This window comes from Podarcis liolepis (assembly GCF_965112155.1).
Source record: "Podarcis liolepis genome assembly, chromosome: 13".
Taxonomy (NCBI): Eukaryota; Metazoa; Chordata; class Lepidosauria; order Squamata; family Lacertidae; genus Podarcis; species Podarcis liolepis.
The window spans coordinates 24688860-24708629 of record NC_139573.1 but is presented as its reverse complement, the minus strand read 5'-3'; the positions used below and the strand labels follow the sequence as shown (position 1 = coordinate 24708629).

General features: G+C 40.0%; 1 protein-coding gene across 1 annotated transcript; it reads left to right on the top strand.

Moving 5' to 3' along the window:
* Window positions 1–1785: 1785 nt before the first annotated feature.
* LOC310691971 (butyrophilin-like protein 9) lies at window positions 1786–15506 on the top strand. Its single transcript, XM_083472297.1, has 11 exons — window positions 1786–2206; window positions 4364–4460; window positions 4679–5032; window positions 5849–6133; window positions 6578–6676; window positions 7377–7403; window positions 8222–8248; window positions 9099–9125; window positions 11093–11119; window positions 13305–13331; window positions 14000–15506. The coding sequence occupies exons 2-11, from the start codon at window positions 4394–4396 to the stop codon at window positions 14596–14598; spliced, it is 1539 nt and encodes a 512-aa protein (XP_083328423.1). The 5' UTR covers window positions 1786–2206; window positions 4364–4393; the 3' UTR covers window positions 14599–15506.
* Window positions 15507–19770: the final 4264 nt, after the last annotated feature.

Below are 19770 nucleotides of genomic sequence, written 5' to 3'. Positions count from 1 at the left end.
AGCCACCGCTTACCAGTTCAAGGGCTCAGGTACTGTTCTACCTCATAAGCATCTAGTACTGAGGCATCTGATCATAGTCTGCATTTTAATCAAGGCTTATATTTTGATCAGATTCCTGTATTCTAAAAATGAGCTTAAATTCACAAATGTTTCTTTCGAGGCAGGAAACCAGCAGGCAGCTGGCAAGCTCTTCGGCAGAGGGCTTTATTGCAGTCATAAAAAGGCTGAGAGCAAAAGGTCACTGACCCTACATATTACAGAATACAATTAAGCTGTAAAAGCACTAATTACCATGTGTCTCCCATTAGAGACTTGAGCCAAAGGTTAAAAGGGCAAAATAAAAATAGCAGCTGAGGCAAAGCAGCTCTCTGAAACTGCTTTGAAGCTTCAGAGAAAATTCTCTGTTTTCTAAGTTACTTTTCTACTAAAAATCTATATATATTCTGTATGAAATATATTGGCTTGAATGTAATTAGGCAAAAGATTTAGAAAGTAAGAAATGTTAGATTCTTATGTTAGATTCTTATTTCATAGAATCATAGAATCGTGGAGTTGGAAGAGACCACAAGGGCCATTGAGTCCAGCCCCCTGCCAGGCAGGAAACACCATCAGAGCACTCCTGACATATGGTTGTCGGGCCTCTGCTTAAAAACCTCCAAAGAAGGAGATCTTTCATTGATGATGCGTGAGAATGTGAAGATCTCTGACCTCTGTTTAAGATAAAATTAGAACAATTAGCCATCTGCTTTTCAGTGAATAGGGCAAGAGGGCAAAAGGTGAAATGTTAATTAAGTTGCCTGGTCAGGCAAATTTAAGATATATGGCCACTTGTTTGCCATTTATAGATAGAAGGAAATATAGCTCTTTGTCTCCCATAAAAGGCAATAGGAAATGGGTGTATCTTTTATGATTGGTTCTAGCGAACAGCCAATAGGAATTTCAACCAGGCTGATTGGACAGAGGCAGCCAAAGGAGGAGCAAGGGGGCTGGGCTGAGGGATTATAAGTGCTGGCCATTAGGGCTGGAAGGGCAGAGCATTGGTAACCATATACCACTGTGTCTCTCATTTATTTGTCTGACAAATAAATTATTATTTTAATTTCTCTATTGCTGCGTTGAATATCTCATTCCAGCTAAGCGTTAACCACAAGCAGGGTGCTACAGTACACCTTGGGCTGTGCTCACATTTCCATTATACCAGCTCTAAATAATCCTTTGGTGGTGGCACAATGAGACATACCTCCAGTAGAAAAGCACATGAGAACTTGACATTGTGTGCTCTTGACAGATGCCATTTCTCAATCTCAGGATCTAAGAGTAAATGTTGTTGTGTACATCAAATGTCTGTAGATGTGACATGAAGGCTGCCAACATTAACCTGGCCACATGGGAATCCCTTGCAGATGATCGCAGTGCCTGGAGACAGACAGGTTGTGCATCCACAGCAGTGACCAGAGGAGGAATAGCCACTAGGAGGAGCACAGAGAGAATAAACGCCATGGAGCCTCTACAGCAGCACAACCACAGGAAGCAGAAGTAGGGTAGAAGTAGTTTTGTAGCAAGCAAGGCAATAAACACATTCACTGCATTAATTCAGATTGCCTGGTCTATGTTGATTTAGAATGAATGAGCTGTGTGCTTGAATAAGCTGCAGAATCTCCTCCTTTAATGCTAGTAGTATAAACAAATCAGGAAAAGAGGGCATCAGTTTGCATGTTCTGATTTATACATTACATATAGATGCAGATTTTGAAACAACTGCTATATTTTAAAGAGTAATTCAACATAGCTCATCAAAAATGGAAGTCTGTGACCAGGAGACTTGTGTGACTGTCGGGCTGTTTTCCTGAGGCTAATTGTTGCTGCAGTACTTCAAGGTCTCTGTTCTCCCTTCTTAAGGTTATCTTTAATCCAGACTTGGGGCAGAGAGCCATTCATATAGGACTGTACTTTCAAATGAAGCCCTGTCATCACTGCATTAGCTCTACAAGTATCTGTGGAACATAGTGTTTACCTAGGACACTCCTTTATCCTTTGGAGGCAGGTGCTGAATGTCACAGCCATTAACTGTAGAGCAAATTGTTGGCAGTTACTTATCTCAATGCAGAGCAGGAAAATGAAAGTAAATAGCTCCCGTAACAAAGGTCCGCCAGAAGCGGGAGCAAGGTACAGGAACTGACGAACGAATCTCACTGTTTGCTAAAAGGTAAGAAAAAATATTTCCAGAATTACATTTAATTCTTTTAGTTATTGGAATGTGTTTGTTTAATGATGAATTGGTGGCCAGGTGAAAGGAGAGAGGCTTTTCCCTTGCTTCCATTCAGGATATATAGGATTAGTTCTACCCTCGTGTAGAAACTTTCAAGCCACACTTGCAAATATACTTGTGACAGTAAATTTCCATGCAAAATGTAAGTTAACAAATAGAAATGTGTGTGTTTAAGGGAAAGAAGAATGAAAGCGACTTGCTCCTTTATGCAGAGATCCTTCCTAGCCACACAAGCCTGAATACTGGTGGTTGCTTCTTTCATTTGTATTGGACATGAAATGGCTGCTTCTTTGCCACTCCCATTTTACTCTAGCAAGTGATATCTATCCCTTGGTGCACAGTCAGCTCCACCATGGGACGTCTTAGACTTTTTTGTACCAAGTTCCTGGAACTCTGAGTAGGGGATGTCATTAACCATCTCTCAATTTGAAGGGCTTTTCCTGCTTTTCAAGATCTTTAATTGAATATGGATCTCCCATACAGTCATTCATTTCACTGCATATGCATAACTAGCCAATTCCAAACCCTTTCCACAAAACCTGTTTTTCACTTTAGAGGATGCAGTTTCCCATTTTGGGAATGTTTCTTATAGCTCAATATGTTGTGTTGTGAAAAGCCCTATATCAACATTTACATGAGGAAAGTGAATCAGTGAGTGGTGTAGGACAGAGCAGTAACTGTGTGACATGCATACATCATGCTGCACAACACAATTTACCTGTGACTTTTTAGATTTAGTATTGTGGTTTAACAATACTGGAGCAGGGTGCTTGATTTCCTGAAATGCTGACGAGATTTGAGGAAAAACATGATCCATCCACTTAAAATAGAAACAGAGTATATAGCTTTTGAATTATTATTTTTACTATATATGCAACAGATTTATTTTATCAGATCTAAACCAAAATAGGGTAAGAACATAAAATGTATTACATAAAAACAAAAATAAAATCCTATACATGCCTCATTTTCAGATAAGTGTGCCTATAGAATACAGCTTTACTTGACACATACATTTTGCTGGTGTGTGGTGAAATGCACAGCTATAATTCCCTTTGTTTTATTTAATATAATAATAAATTACAAATATACCTATTTGTGGAGAAGGAGTAGAAGAAAAGACGAAGGGGGACACTGGAGTGAATGTATACGATATAAGTAGCAATCTCCTTTTCAAGTTGCTTCCAACTCTAGAGGAAAGTGAAGAAAGGCTTACCAGTATCGTTGTCACTTTATTTGTGTACCATTTCCCCACATACTTTGTGCTCAAAGCAATACACATCAAATGCACGACCAAAAAATCACTATCCATATTAACCCATAAAAGCAAGTGAGCCCAGGCCAGAGAGTCCATAACATTGATTTCTGACAGAACTACCCAATTGACTTGACAGAATCATTGAGACAGCCCCTCCCCCAGTGTCCCTAGAGCTACTGTCTTCCTTGAGGAAAATCAGAAACTGGGATGCCCAGGCTAGGGAGTATGGCAAATCAGCTCCTGATAGGTGGCCTGAAAAAACTACTGGGACAGCCCTCATTCACCTTCTCCGGGGCTATTTAAGTCCCATCTGCCCTGAGGGATGGCACGGAAGCCGAGGCCAGGAGCAAATGCCATCAGTCAACCTGAGAAGTCTCTGTCACTACATTTTTGTTCTACTACAGTATTTTAAAATTGTAAATGACCTAAAGTGCATTGACTTAAAAGTGGTGTGTAATAAATGCAATAAATATATTAGTAAAATAAGTTCAAAACAAGATAATCAAAATAACAAAAACACATCATAATAGAAAGATAAACTTCAAAAATAGCTTGGCTACCAGGAAGAACAAAACAAAACAATGTATTGAATACGGTCCTCTGACCTACTTGCGAAAGAGGATGCAGACTTGTATAATATACGGTATACCATTCCTGGTATATATAGCATAAATTAAGTTTTAACAAAGCCAAAGTACATTACATGAAGATTAATGTACAAAAATGCCTATATTTATTTAAATAAAGTAGACAGAACTCTTGACAGTAATTAATAAATGGTGACCAGTGGATCTTGCAATTTTATATTTTATTTCTTCCTTCCAACAACTGTACAGGTATAGTCCTATTCTTCAGATCTTTGATCCATGTGTTCCTCATCAATGACTGTTTGCATCTTGATATTTCTTCAGATCTTCCATGTGCTAGTTGCAGGTAAGCAAGCTACTTTTGTAAGGTTTACTGCAGTGAGCAGTTCACCTCTGAGGTAATACTTGTGTGCAAAAGTAAGTGTTGTTTAATGAAGGACAATCCACCACTTTCCAAGGGAATCCGTTCCACTGTTTAGCAACTCTTACAGAATTTCATGGAGGAATCACTGCCAGTAGTGGTCAGTTTAAGGTGAACTTTTGATTTTTTTTATTTCCCCAAAGGTCAATATGAAATCATTCCACCCAAAAAACCTATAGTTGGTTTCCTTGGAAAAGAAGTGCTCCTGCCATGTCAACTAACGTCAAGGGTACCAGAAAGCACCAACATCCAGGTCCAGTGGATCTTGGATAAATCCTCAGAAAAAATTGATGTGAAATCCTACTATGGTCCAAACAGGCAAGAGACACAGGATAACAGATACCGAGGTCGAGCTGAGCTTTCCCGTACTGATCTTAATAAAGGAAACATGTCTCTGATTCTGAAGAAAACCCATCTCTCTGACCAAGGAAACTACACCTGTATGATATTTCTTGGAGACTGGTATAATGAAGTGGTGGTTGAATTGCTTTTGGCAGGTGAGTTTATTCTTATTATTCTTATTATTAGGGTTGCCAAACTTCTGGGGCTGACCTGGAGTCTCTAGGTTTGCCTGCCCCATTCCAGGGTGCAGAAAGAGGACTTGAATCTCCAGGTAGGCAAGAGCACCTTTGGGGGTATACCATGTTTTTAGAAAACTCTGAATCCAGCTTGCAAGCTTCAACTCCGAAGAAGCCAATTGCTATATTTTGCGTATGAAGGGGGGATGTCTGCCAATTAACCTCCTTCTCCAAGGCTCTGTGAAGGGAGAGAAAGCAGAGGAAGAAAAGGAAGTGGGCAGGGTTCTAGCAGAGGATGGGGTTAAGAGTATGCATGGACACTTGGCACAAGATGCATGGCTGCAGAAGAGAGAGGAGCACATGAAGAATAGCAGCAGGAGCCAAGCCTTGCTGCCTCCACCACCTACACCTAACTCCTGGATGTTCTTCTTGAGCACGTCTGAGGAGGCAGGGATATCGCCAGGTGCTGTGAGCCATATTAAGCATACATTTTCAGAAATACAAGATGTCAGACCTAAAACTGTAGAACCCAGGTCAGTGACTCACTCATTCAGACTTCTCCATCTCTTCGCAGCCATGTGCACTACTGACAGCACCAATCATCCTGTAGCTCAGCAATACAATACAATACAAAAAAAGGAATTTTGAATGGAAGCTTGGCACAAAATGTGTACTTTAAGAACTGACTGTAATAAAGTATGATTCCTGGTGTTTAGTCAGAGTGCAGAAACTCTAGAAAGGTTCTATGATACTTGGAATGATGGAAAATTAATATGTGGTGTTCTTCTTGTGCAGCAAAAGGAACCGAGCCCACCATTGCCCTGGTGGATTATAAAGGCTGGGGGATTGGCCTCACCTGCAGCTCCAACAGTTGGTACCCAAAGCCCAATGCTCTTTGGCTGGACAATGAAGGGAAAGTCCGAAGTAAACAGTCAGACACTACAATCACAGAGACCAAGGCAGGGAACTTCAATGTTTCCAGTTCCATTACAATAGAATCAGGAGTTGACCATGAAGTCTCTTGCAAAATCATCAGCAAACTGTTAGAGGTTGAGAGTGAATCGAGAATACTGATCTCTGGTGAGTAGGGGTGAAGCAAAAGGGCCAAGAGGTTCAATGCTTTCACTGTGTTTTCAGTACAAGTACTATATAGGAAGAGAGAGGTTTGGGAAATTAATTCTGTTTTGATGCCTCTGAAGTACACAAGGCTCTTTGTTTGAATGGATTATCCAGATTATCTACAACTGTAGTTCTGCTCAGCAGCATTTCATCAGTTATCCTCTGGGGTAATGGCTAAAGTGTCTTCTGGTTCCCATATCCACTATTCACCAGAGAGGCAGGCAGGTCACAGCTGAAGCACCCCTATTGCCACAACTTCAGCTCAATCCCTCCCAAAATGGGAAGTTCGGGAGAATTTGGGGCAATGAAGGTGAGTGGCAAAGTCAGACTCTGGTTAATTAGTTTTGCAACTTGAAACCGGTTGGGTTAGTTTTGCTGTAACTGATATTTTAATGTGTGTTTCAGATGCCCTTTACCCTGCCACTTCCCCTTGGCTAGCACCCTTCCTAATCATTCTATTGATTTGCATCTGCCTTCTTGTTGGTGCTGGGTACAAAGTCAGACGTAAGTATTTAATCTCATTTTCATAATCTCATTAAACTGTAGATGTGAACTGTTACAGAAACTTTCTGTTTTTTTGTACCCATGTTTATAAAAATGAGTGGTGTGTTCTTGGATATAGAGAAAAAAATACATACCAGTTAAATCAATACGTATTTACTACAGCCAATACGGTGGTACCTCGGGTTACATATGCTTCAGGTTACAAACTTTGCTTCAGGATGAGAACAGAAATTGTGCTCCAATGGCGCAGCAGCAGGCCCCATTATCTAAAGTGGTGCTTCAGGTTAAGAACAGTTTCAGGTTAATAACAGACCTCCAGAACGAATTAAGTTCTTAACCCGAGGTACCACTGTAATTGCTCCTTAAACTGCTAAAATGAGCATAGTTTAAAAGCTGCTTCAGGCAATCATAGTCACTTCCACAACAGATTTAATGTGGTTTTCATTTTAATATGAATCTACCTGCTTTGGGCTTAGCAAACCAAGATGAAAACCAAAATGCACATTTATTGAATTTTGTGATTCGTTTTTTTCAAACTAGAAATATATTAGGGGGAAGTGTACACAAAAATGCACATATTGGTAAAAATAATGCATCATATTAAAGGAAATAGCCTTCAAAAATGTGTGTATTAGGAGAAATAAGGACTGTCAGATAAATAAATCTTCTGGTTTCTATAATTTGCTATACTTTGTTTCAGAGAGTTATCAGAAGTTATTTGAATGTGGTGAGTAATTGACAATGACATATTTTATACATATCATTTATGTAAGGGACACAGAGTTAACTAGAATGTTATCAGGAGAGGTATAAAGGATCATAATCAAATTCCCTGCCATGTCTGTTTTTCTTTCCTTGGATGAAAGCAAATTCCACCTCTACAGAGGATCAAGCCTTATTCAACTATAGCTAACCATGGAATATTCGGTTATTTAGCTTTTTTGGGGTTTTATTTGCATTTTTAAATGTTTATTTGTTGATGTAAAATTGTATTCATATGTTCTGTGAATTACTTATATTCACACTTTTGCTATCTGATCTTCTGATGAAGAGCAGTCAAGATACATTTTGAGTATTGAAGTTGTCTCTAAGTGATGGACAAAGCCACTTCCGAGCTGGAGAGGAGGTGGGGTTGCGGGCCCACCCCCTCCCACGCACGCAGGGGTGGGTCTTAGCCCCCACGAGAGCAGGGGAATCCTTGGGCACGTCACTTGGGACCACTTTACATGCCAATTTGAATGTTTCAGTCTGCACAACTTGCACTTTTGCAGGCTCCACAAACTTCTTTATTTCAGCAAGTCTCCCCAGATATATATATTTAGTTATCTATGCTCTGTTTCATTGATATTTATCTTCTGTATACTTTGTAATCAATCTTGTGGGTTTTAACTGAGTTTAGCTGTGTTTTACCAATAGTTTCAGTGTGTGCATCACTTTAAAAGCTTTATGATTGTGGTCTACGAATCTTTCTAAATAGATATAGAGTGGCATATAATGTTCAGTAAATAAATGAATAATGTTGCAATGCAATGTTGTTTTCTGCAGAAAAACAGATGAATGAAGCACAAGCTGGTAAATGCCTCTAAGAGAGATGCACCTCTTCTATAGTACTGTTCCATAATTGTTTATATTTTTAGCATATGCCTCCCCCTATCAGTATTGTTTTCAGGCTGACTAACAGTAACACTTTTTTAAAAAGCCTAGTAAAGAGGAGCAGGAGAAAAATAGCAAAATTTTAACCACAATAAATGAGTGAGCCCCAGAATTTTTTTATTAAATAAATAAATGCTCTTATTACCTGGGAAAGCTTAATGTGCTGAAATAGGTATATGACTGGATGGTCATACAGTAGCCCTGGTGACTGAAACTATTCAAAGCAGAGGTTGGGTTGAGCAAGGAAGGAATAATCTTGTCACATCCTCAAGATACCTTGCCAAGCTAATGCAGGGGCAGAGGAACCCCCTCCAGCAGCTGGGGCAGCGCAGCCCGTATGGACTGTGTATGTGTGGTGACTGTACAGGATGCCGCACATGCGCAGTCCGTACAGGCTGCCGCGCAAGCAGCATCCCGTATGGATGGCGCGCAAGAGTGGCAGCCCGTACGGACTGCGCGCACTCTCGTCTGCTCTTCAGCTGGGGGGAGGCAGGGGCCATCCTGTCACCCCTCCCAGAGTGGCACCCAGGCCAGCCCACCCCCTCCGCCCCTCTTCCTACTCCCCTGAGCTAATGCTTTATATACCATAACTTGTATTATTAATAGTAGTTGTGTTGGCAATAGTAGCTAACAGGCAGAGTAGTAGAAGGGACTCTCCCCACAAAAGAAACCCCTTTAGCTATATTGGTGCAAGTAAAGCCTTGGTTAATCATACTTACATGTATGTATAGAGTGTGTATGACTAACACTTTGCTATCACTCTTTTCAGACCGAAATCATGTAATCGAAGCAATAGGTAAGATCAGATTGTTTCCCTTTTTTCAAGCTCCCTTTTATATATAGGCAGGATTTCTTCTATCCTTGCAAGATTTCAAAAGCCCAACTGGGATAGCAAGCTTGTTGGTTTTTGATGTAGATTTTTTCAATTTCATTGTTCTGTATGGGACAATGATAATAAAGATTATCATATCATATCTGTAATGGGAATTGGGGTTGCTTGTGCGTAAACTGCAAACTGCTCCAAGCTGGTTGTATAACTAAACCTTTCCCTGGTTTGACAGCCCTTACAACGCGACTGTCTCAGTCACTGGCAGCATCTGTCAGTGGGCGTTTCCTAAACTTCCTCCAACATAAAAATTCCTTGACTCCAAGTCTCCTCCTAGATTCTCTGCGCGGAAGCTTTCTGCGCAGCGTGGGCGTGCCAAGCGGAGGTCCTGTGCTCTCTCCGCTGATTTCACTGGAAGAGTCTCAGAGCCTCCCCTCCGCAGTACTCTCAGCCTCCTCTGTCTCCCTGGTGTCCCCTGGATTTCCTTCCCCAGTGGAAGCTCTCTCTCTCTCCTTGCTAGTTCCCTCCCCTGCATCATTGGAGAGTCTTACTTCTCCTCTTGCCTCTGATGGCAGTTCCCTGACAATATCATATCATATTTCTATAGTATAGGTTCATCGATTTATCTCTTCTCTAGGCATTTCAAATTGCTATGAAGTTTTACTCCTGGAACCATGTTCAAATTGACAACTGCAAGAGGCATTTCAAATTCCATAATGCTGACAACTTGGAGTTGGGCTGTTAAGGGTCTTCCAGATATATCAAAAAAAGAGTAAACGATAAACTAGATCTATTAGCTAGAGAAGAGAAAGCCAAGGAGAAGGAGATATGTGATCATGTTTATATGCTGGGGGGCATAAAAATAGGGAGAATAATATATGTATTGCTCTGGTTTTAACATGTGCCTTATAATGTACCAGGAATTCAAGTGGTAAAACAAGTGGCAAGCCCTGCCACTGCCTATGTATGGTCACAGCTGAAGCATTGACTGGCTCAAGTAATTTTCATGGCAGATCTGCCAAAAGCCATCTTCTGCCTCCTGCTTTTTTCAGAACCACTGTTAGGGAGAAGTCTCTCATGCAGAAGCTAAGTCAGGAAAAGCCATTTCCACCCCAGCAGGATTGCAGCCCAATCTCCCTCCCCTCTGCCTCTCCCCTCTGCCAATGGCTACAGCTCTCCTGAGCTTGGCTGATGAGCTGATCATCACTTTCCTCTCTCTCCCATGTGAGACTCTGGGCAGATCCACAACATGACTTTTGGAGCACAGCCAGTCTTCCAGAGGGAATAACTACTGCCAAATTACAGGCAAAGAGGCCCAAGATTTTGTTTTGATGTTGATTTTGTTTTTTGTCCTCTGTGCTTGGTATAAAGCTTTTACTTTGCTTATTTTCCCTTTTGGTCTTTAATCTTTATTTTTGGCAGAATTGGATGAAATTGTCAGTCATGGTTGTTGTTTTTCCCATTCAGGAGGGATGAATCCTTCCAAAAGTAAAAAGAATATTGTTGTAGTGTTTCTGCAAGAGTAGGCTTTCCATCTGAGGTAGCTAACAAGAAGCCACATAAATTGCCTTCTTGTTTTACAGTCATATATGAAAACAATGTATATGAGAGAAGTACTTCTGGGAAAGAAATCTTCCAAATCATGGACAAATAAGTGCAGGGTTCTTTTTGTGCTGGGCACAACTAAAGTAAAAGGAATTTGCTTCCCTGTGTGGTTTTGAGAGCAGATTTTATTATGAAAATAGAACACATCATACAGGTATCCATAGGAAGGTAATCTGCACAATTGTAAAAGGAGGACAGAGGCTATAAAATTACAATGAATGGAGATGCTTCAGGCTAGTGTTCTGCTCAAATTGAACCAAGTATCCCAGGAAGTGAATGAAAAGCTGGGTATATGTGTGCTAAGATTTACTCTTTTTCATTTATTGTTGTAGAAACTGAGAAACGCACAGGACAAGCAAGTGAGTGTCCTTTTAATGAATAAGTAGCCACAAAGTGCCTGTAGTCTTTGATAAACTGCAAGCTTCTTTCCTGCACTTATGTGAGCCATTCCTACCAGCTCCTTGATACAAAGCCAGCAGCAGACTTGGGTTGGCGCTGAGAGAGACCTTGGGGTTTTTTCCCTTCCAGATCTCCAGATAGGCATTTGGGAGGAAGGGTTGGGTATACATTTCAAAATGAGTCTACGAGCTGAAAATAGAGACAATGTACCTACTTTTATAATCCAAGAAAATCTTTAATAAAAATTAAAAATTAAAAATTAATTAAAATTATTTTAAAAATAGAAAATAAATATAATAGATTTAAATAATAAAAATTATTTTAAAAATAGAAAATGAAATAAACAAATCCATGTTCCTAGTAGAATAAAGAGCATGGGGAACAGGCTCACCTATTGACTGCTAAATAAATAACTTTACTGGATGTTGTGCTGATGAATCATTCATTGTTTTTGGGGCAGTGAAATAACTCATTATCATAAAAGTTTATATGTGATAATAACAGTTTTCATGATATGCATTGGAAGGACATGGCTGCAGTGGGGAAGGAGGAGATGAACAGCTAGCAGTGGTGAGGACCAGGGGGTGGATGCCTGGCAGTGGCAAGGAACAAGGGGTTGGGGGGGTCACAGGGAGCAGCACTGTGGGTTTTGCATCTAGCATGCACTGAAAGCAACGTATGACCTATATGGATTTTCAGTTGTGTAGCTTGACCTCACATCTTAGTCATTCACTGCTTCTCGTTTATTTTCTTAACTCTTCATTGTTCTAATTCAAGTCATTCTTTTATAGGTGTTCAGGAATTGGGATACCGTTTTGGTGAGACAAAATGTGATGTATGGATTTAGAGGCAGGGATTAGGGATTGAATTAACAGGGAAGGAGTAGGACAGTGACATGCATTTTGGTAGGAGAAAGTACTGTATTTTGCAGTTTGGATCGGAATTATTTTTTGCTAACATTTATTTCATGTATAGTTAGTACTATATAGAATTCCAAATATATAATAGTATTATGAGTTTACCCTGCAATATATTTTTCTTAGGTTGGATCCAGATTAAGTTAGTTGCACTTAGTCCACCTTTAAATCAATGGAACAAATAGGTCACCATGACTAATTTCTTACTTTAATTTCAATATGACCTAAGTGTGACCAAGATCACATCTGCACCATACATTTAAAGCAATATTATACCACTTTATCAGTAGTGGCTTTCACCAAAGCATTTTGGAACTGTTATTTGTTAAGGGTGCTGGGAGTTGTGAGGAAACACACACAACCACTATTCATTTGAAGCCCTAACCGGCCTCGGTCCTGTATACCTGAAGGAGCGTCTCCACCCCCATCGTTCAGCCTGGACACTGAGGTCCAGCGCCGAGGGCCTTCTGGCAGTTCACTCACTCACTATGAGAAGCCAAGTTACAGGGAACCAAACAGAGGGCCTTCTCAGTAGTGGCGCCCGCCCTGTGGAACGACCTCCCATCAGATGTCAAGGAAATAAGCAGCTATCCTATTTTTAAAAGACATCTGAAGGCAGCCCTGTTTAGGGAAGTTTTAAATGTTTAATGCTGTATTGTTTTTAACACTCGATTGGGAGCTGCCCAGAGTGGCTGGGGAAACTCAGCAGGATGGGCAGGGTATAAATAAATTATTATTATTATTATTATTATTATTATTATTATTATTATTATTATTATTATTCCCCTCACAGAGTTGCACTTTCCAGAGGATTGATGCTTAAACCACCATGGGAATTGTAGCTCTATAAGGCGTTTCCTAACAGCTCTCAGCATCCTTAACAACTGCAGTTCCTAGGATGCTTTAGGGGTAGTCATGGAATAATAATGCTATAAATATGTTGAGGATGTGGACTAAGTTTGTCATGATTCACAACCCCATATATTTTGACAATGATATCACTAATTGGAATATTCTTTCACTTCAGGTCAACACTCCAATGAGCTGGGTAAGGCAGATGGCTTTTGATGAGGCAATGATTGTTCTGTACTGAAGTATTGTTTTCTAGTATGTTAATTGGGTCTAAATCACTTTATTCAATTCTGAAAAATTCTGGGTTGTTCACTTGTTTCATCGATGTTTCTCTGTTCTCTATGATTGATAAATTTTCTCTTCTGTCTGCTTTTAGAGGCTAGAAGAGCTCAGCAATACGCAGGTAAGGAAACTGTCATGATTAGGCTTAATGCATGGATGTGCATACATGATTCAAATGTCATCACTCAGTGACTTTTCACTTGTGGTCCTTTTTCATATGAAAACATCACAGTAGCAATGGATTAATTCAATTTGTGCTTTCATAGTTTTAATTCAGTCTGAGGCAATCAGAATTCGACATCAGGGCGGATAAAACTGTCCTATCCTTGCTCTAGTTGTATGAAAGTGCAGAGCTGACATGCACACAGACCAGAGAGGAACTGAGCTAACAGATTTCTTTAGGACTGTACTTTGCATGTGGCTGTCTGTATAGAGAAGTCAGCACTTGAGCTCTTTCTCATGTCTATTATTATTAATTAATCTCAAAAGAGCCCAGGGCAGAAAACAGATACACAATGTAAAATTAAAAACAAAACAAAAACATTATGAAAAAGGGGAAGGGGTGATGATGACACCTCTACAGCCATGTCTTCTTATTGTACTGAGTTCCTACACAAGTGTGTTGGCATTTCTATATAGACAAACCAGTTGCATTTCTATATCCAAGTTGTGAAGTAACTATAATTGGTCAACTATGAGATAGAATGTGTTTTCTACAGCAGATTGAAACATCTACTGCTCCGGAACTAAACATGGTTTCCTTTCTCCCTGTGATTGCTTCCCTTATAGTTGCTGTCACTTTGGATTCATATTATAAACATCCAGAAATCAGCATCAGTGAGGATAAAGAAAGAGCCAGCCTTCAACCTCTCCCCCCAGGGAAAGGAGTAACTGCTATGGGAACTCAGATTTTTGTGGGGAAAGAAGGTTATGCTGCTGGGAAGCACTACTGGGAGGTGGAGGTGGGAGACAGGTTGGACTGGGAGCTGGGGGTGCTGACTCAGGCTGAAAGGGACAAATTCCGAGAGAAAAAGGTTGCTAAGTCCTTTCAGGAAGGCTGCTGGGCTCTGAGGAGCAACCAAGGAAAATTCTTTTCCAGGCCATGTGAGAAAGAGATTGAAAAAAAGCCACGGCTGTCTTATTCAGTGATTGGTTTGTTACTGGATCAAGAAAAATGGGAAATCTCATTTTATAACTCCAGAGGTGCCTATTTCCTTATAGATTCTATCCCCATTAAATCCAGTGACAAATTGTACCCATTTTTAGATTATGGCAGTGCTTCAGAAAACAGTGGTCCAAAGCCATCAGAGAAAAGCAATGCTTCAGAAAACAGTGGTCCAAAGTCATTAAAGAAAAGCGTTTCAAACTTTGTAAAAAAACACTTATAGAAAAGAAGAGTTCTCAGGGAAGAACTGTTGGCATGAAATGCCCAGGCTTCACAAGGAGGGTAGAATAATGGAAACAGTACTAGCACGATTGAACTGATGGATAGTTTGCTTTGCTTTTGCTATTTCTTTTTCTTTTATTTGTTTTTAAAAAACACTGCTATGGATGTACATTTACGGCACCAACTCAACCACCATACTGTACATTTTCCTTCATTTTTGTGTATGAGCCTTTGTCATATTTGTAAATAAAAAAATAAAAAATACTAAAAACAGAGTTTGTTGGGAGTTGAATGCTAATAGTGGGGTCCTCAACCCCCCCCCCAAGTGAAAGCCTTTATGTAGTGGAGTTCGTGTGCAAAGCAGGCAGCAGAGTCGAGATTGAAATGGGGCAAACTGCATTTAAGGAAGAGTTGAGATAAGTAAGAAAGAAGGTGAAAGGGAAAAGAGAGTGAATGTGAAAATGGGGAAACAAAAGGGGTTGCAAAAAAAGGAGGGAATGGGAGACATGGAAATTGGGTTAAAGGTTAAAGCAGGGGTATGCAACTGTCTGAAGAAAAGAAGGGGATGATGTCTTCATAACTGAGCAGAAGGTAAAAAGAGTGTTATGAGGTATATGACTGAACAAACATGCTTGTACACCACACACAGCAACTCAATGCACAGGTCCAAGATGATTAGTACCTTTTGTTTGGAGTCAATATGTGACTAGAATTATCATTTTAACAAAAACAAAAAGAACTTGTCACACTAGGAAGTAGGGAAATATTGGTTTATTACATGGAAATGAAAAGAGGCAATGCAGATTGATGCTGCTTCGTACAGCAAGTACAGACACCTTAATCCTAAAGAGCAAAGAGAGTCCCTAACTAGACACTGGGTGCCGTTGTGTGCTGCAGACTCCCACTAAATGAAAAGGGAGGGGTATTCCTGATCCAGAAGCAAGCAGAACACAATGTGAGGGATTTGAGATCTGTGCCTTTTGAAAAAGTTAAGTTCTCCCCTTCAAGGCAACAGTGTCTCTTACTCATTCCTTGGTTTGTGGTCAAGCAAAGCGTGTGATTCATAAATTCACTTTTGAAACAGAATTTCATTGTCTGTCTGAAGTCTGGTTCCTGCATATAGGAAAGTGACAATTAAACCTTCTGGTAAATACAAGGATTTGTACGCTGCTCTTTACTGCTATACCTTCCAGGCCATGTCTTAGATAGGAGCTTGTACCAGGGTCACAGATACTTCATGAGAGGTATAACTTTATATTAAATTCATGCTAGCTGCACTAATGTCATAATCCATTGGTTTTCAACCAGTGTACCATCTATTGGTTGGAATACTTTTGTTCTTTTAATCTAGAGCGGAGAAAGTGTTTTGGATATTGAAAAGTTAAATTGATTTTGGTAGGGAGAAGAACTGCATGCAACTGCAAGCAAATGTTCCACACACATTTTAAAACACTGGTGTGTTTAGCTTGTTGACAAGGGATACACAAATTCAAAAAACTATGTCTTGTGGTAAGCTTTATATATGGAATGACTCTTGTCTGAAAATCATACTTGGGCCCACTTACATGGACAGTCTCCCCCTGTCCAAATATGTGCACAAAATGTTTGTTTGTTTGTTTGTTTGTTTGTTTGTTTGTTTCAATGGAACTATGCATACTAAATAAGCACTAGAACCCCTACCGTTATGAAAAAAGGTTAAAAAATGCAGGCCTGGCAACTTAAAATGTTATCAGTTGCCACTGATTGTAACTCTTTGTATTTAATTCTAATTCTAGGTATCTGATTATAATTAAAATAGATGTCAGTAACAATACAGAGGAGGGGAAGTGCAATATACGGTTTGCACCAGAGTTAGAGATAGTGAGAGTTCTGAATGTCTGACCAACACTTTTAAGCTGGGCACTGTTGATAAGTGTCTTAGGTTCTTCAACAACCACTGTAGGATCTGCAAATCAGCAGTTGTTTCCCTTTACCAATATTTGGGTAAGATGGAGTTATTGGAGATGGCTGGTGCAGAGTTCCTTCAGTGTATAAATTGCCAACCCTGATCTGACTCCAGACCAAACTTTCAAATTTCCAATGGTCTTCCCTTGCATTTGTCATTCCACTGCCACACACACTTAGCTGGGCCAATAGGAAGAGGATAAGGAGATCTGAGATGTGACAAACATGTTTTCTTCAGTAGTGCTACAGTGAGCCCATAACTAGGAAATTACTGGCTTCCTTTGTAATTATCAAAATGATTGTGATTAATGTTAATTTAATACATGTCACCCTGAAGCTCCAGTGGTCACTAGTTCAGTTTGTGATTAAGACTGGATGATCATTTTTAAAATGTGCTGCATTCTGAATTGGACGTAGGGGCTAAGAAGGGCATCAATCAGATCTTAGTAATGTTACATTTTATAATTGAGGACTCAAGAAGCAGCTGTTCAAAACCTGGCTGAGATAATGTGACGACAAAGACATTTCTGCCAAGGGGGCAAAATTGCCCTCAGCATGGTGATATTAGCAGTGTTGCTAGCAGCACTGCTTCCTCCTGCAGTGTGCCAGGTGCGTCCTCTTAAAAGTGCCTTCAGTGAGCCCATCCCTATTCCTCACAAATATTATCAACTAGGTGATTTCATCATCGGAGGCATTGCTTCTCAAATGATCCTGCTTTCTGAAGAGAAAACTTTCAAAAAAGACCCCATTCAGCAACAGAATCGAGAACCTGTGTAAGGATTCCCCCTTGTTGGTTATTTGCTTTTGTGTAAGGAAATATATATATATATATAAAACATTTTAGGAAATGTATTACCGGTATCTGACATGTGGTGCTTACAACAAATTGTGCCAGCAATATGGAGGGCTCGTGTTCAGAGTTCCAGCCTTCCAGCTATATTGGTTAGAGCACAGTGCTGATAACGCCAAGATTGCAGGTTCAATCCCCGTATAGGACAGCTGCACATCACAGGGGGTTGGGCTAGATGATCCTCAGGGTCCCTTCCAACACTATGATTCAATGAAAAATGCTTCTGCACAATATTTTAGTTCATTCTCCCTCCCACTGCTCCTTCCCACTGGATTACAGCTGTTCTAAAAGTACATTAGTTTAAGAGACTAGCAGCAGGAATAATTTGTACAGACAGGAACTGGAATGGTATTGCAAACTGTCTTGTTTCTCCCAACAAAAATGAATTCCAAGCTACATCTGAGATATATCCCCTCCATTGAAATAGTAATAAAGAACAAGACTGTAGTTAAAAAACAAACGAACCCTACATTCTGGAAATGTGGAAGGAAATCATGGGGAACATGCATTTCCTTTCCTTTAGCTAAGTAACTACACAGAGCATCAACCTCTTCAAAGAATGGCTCCTTCCTTCTGTGCCTGCCTTGAAATGCAACACATGGACTTAAACTTGTGGGGAGGGTGGAATTCATTTTAATATTCTAATGGTAGCCCATCCCCATCAAGACCACATCTCAACTTTCCTTTGGACATGGATGTGCATGTTCATGAATGGCTCAGCAAGCACCTAAGCATGCAATGTAACCAATGCTATGCAGAAAAATGAAACAGCTCTTTCTGCATACTTCCTTGAAGTGTGTGTGTGTGTGTGTGTGTGCCCATTTTGTCCATCATATTATTGTCCAAGATGCTATTTTAAATAAATCTGATAAACGAATAATCTGCAGCAATGGGGTGGTATTGGTGTCCTACTCCAAAGCAGACGATCTTGGTGGCATGCAAAACAGCAGTAATTGTTTTATCAAGAGTGAAATGCCCCTTTGAGATAACCTGTGATTGTCATTGTAGCTTTCTGACTAAACATTACCAGCATGTCTTGGCCTTGGCCTTTGCAGTAAAGGAGATCAATGAAAACCGCCAGATCTTACCCAATGTCACCCTAGGGTTCCACATCTATGACAGCTATTTCAGTGCAATGTGGACCTGTCATGCAACCATCGAGTTTCTTTCCACACTGAACAGATTTAAGCCCAATTACAAATGTGACACTCAGAGTAATTTGGTCGCTGTCATTGGGGGACTTAGCTCTGAAACTTCTCTACACATTGCAAGCATCCTGCAGATCTACAAGATTTCACAGGTAAGAAGAGAAGAGGATGTTAACAAATTTCACCATTTGCTTGCCTTTTCCAATTTGGTTATGGGGGTTTGAAACAAGAGTGAATGAAATGAGCAGGATGAGAATGATGAAAAGCAGTCATCATAGTTCATTCCTACATGGGAAACTCTCTTCTTATTTATTCATTGCCCCCCCCAAAAAAAAACAAAAAAACAAAAGATGACACTGATTTGAATTAGTGTGCATGGGCCAATTTACATGTATAGATGTAAATTGAGACACAATTACTATCAAAGAAATAAAAAGATAACCGATAAGGCAGTGGCCAGCTCCCCTGTGTAACTTGATAGACTGCAAGTCCCATGTTCTCCCTCCTGTTCCTCATAACATGAACAAGCCTAAGTGAACTTCAGGCTTGTACACAAACACACACCTCAATTCCTCCAGAACAGCTGATGAAAGTAGGAATCTGGATGCTATCATAGCCATTTTTGCTTAACCAAAACTGAACATATTATCCAAACCAATATTGAACAAAACGTTCCAGATAACAACTCTATTATTAGTGGCACACACAGAATGAGATTTCATTTTGCATTCTTAATGTTTTTCTGACTCTCTCCACCACTTTTTCCTTTTTCTCTCCTCCTCACTTTCATCATTAGCTTTCTTATGGCTCTACTTCAGCAATGAGTGAAAAAACCCAAGTTTTCCCCACTTTCCAGATGGCCCCCAAGGAAGCCCATCAATATATGGGGATTCTGCAGTTACTTCTGCATTTCAGGTGGATCTGGATTAGCATCCTTGCTGTGGATGATGATGATGGAGAAAGATTTTTGCAAATTGCACTCCCATTATTTTTACAGAAGGGCATTTGTTTTGACTTCATCGACAGACTCCCTAGGTTCACTTTTATCTCTGAAGCTTTGAATACAGCAGACTTGCTTCAGGGAATATATGAAGTTATTATGAAGAGAAAAGCGAATGTACTGGTGTTTTATGGAGAAATCCAGGCCATAATCCTTTGGAGAACATTCTTATACATCCCAGCGACAGTTAATCCTAAAGGTAAAGTGTGGATTATGTCAGCCCAAATTGAT

Coding starts and splice junctions, on each gene's coding strand:
- LOC310691971 (XM_083472297.1), top strand. CDS start 4,394: ATGTGTTCCTCATCAATGACTGTTTGCATCTTGATATTTCTTCAGATC. Junction 6,677..7,376: donor TGCTGGGTACAAAGTCAGAC/GTAAGTATTTAA, acceptor ACTTTGTTTCAG/AGAGTTATCAGAAGTTATTT. Junction 11,120..13,304: donor GAAACGCACAGGACAAGCAA/GTGAGTGTCCTT, acceptor GTCTGCTTTTAG/AGGCTAGAAGAGCTCAGCAA.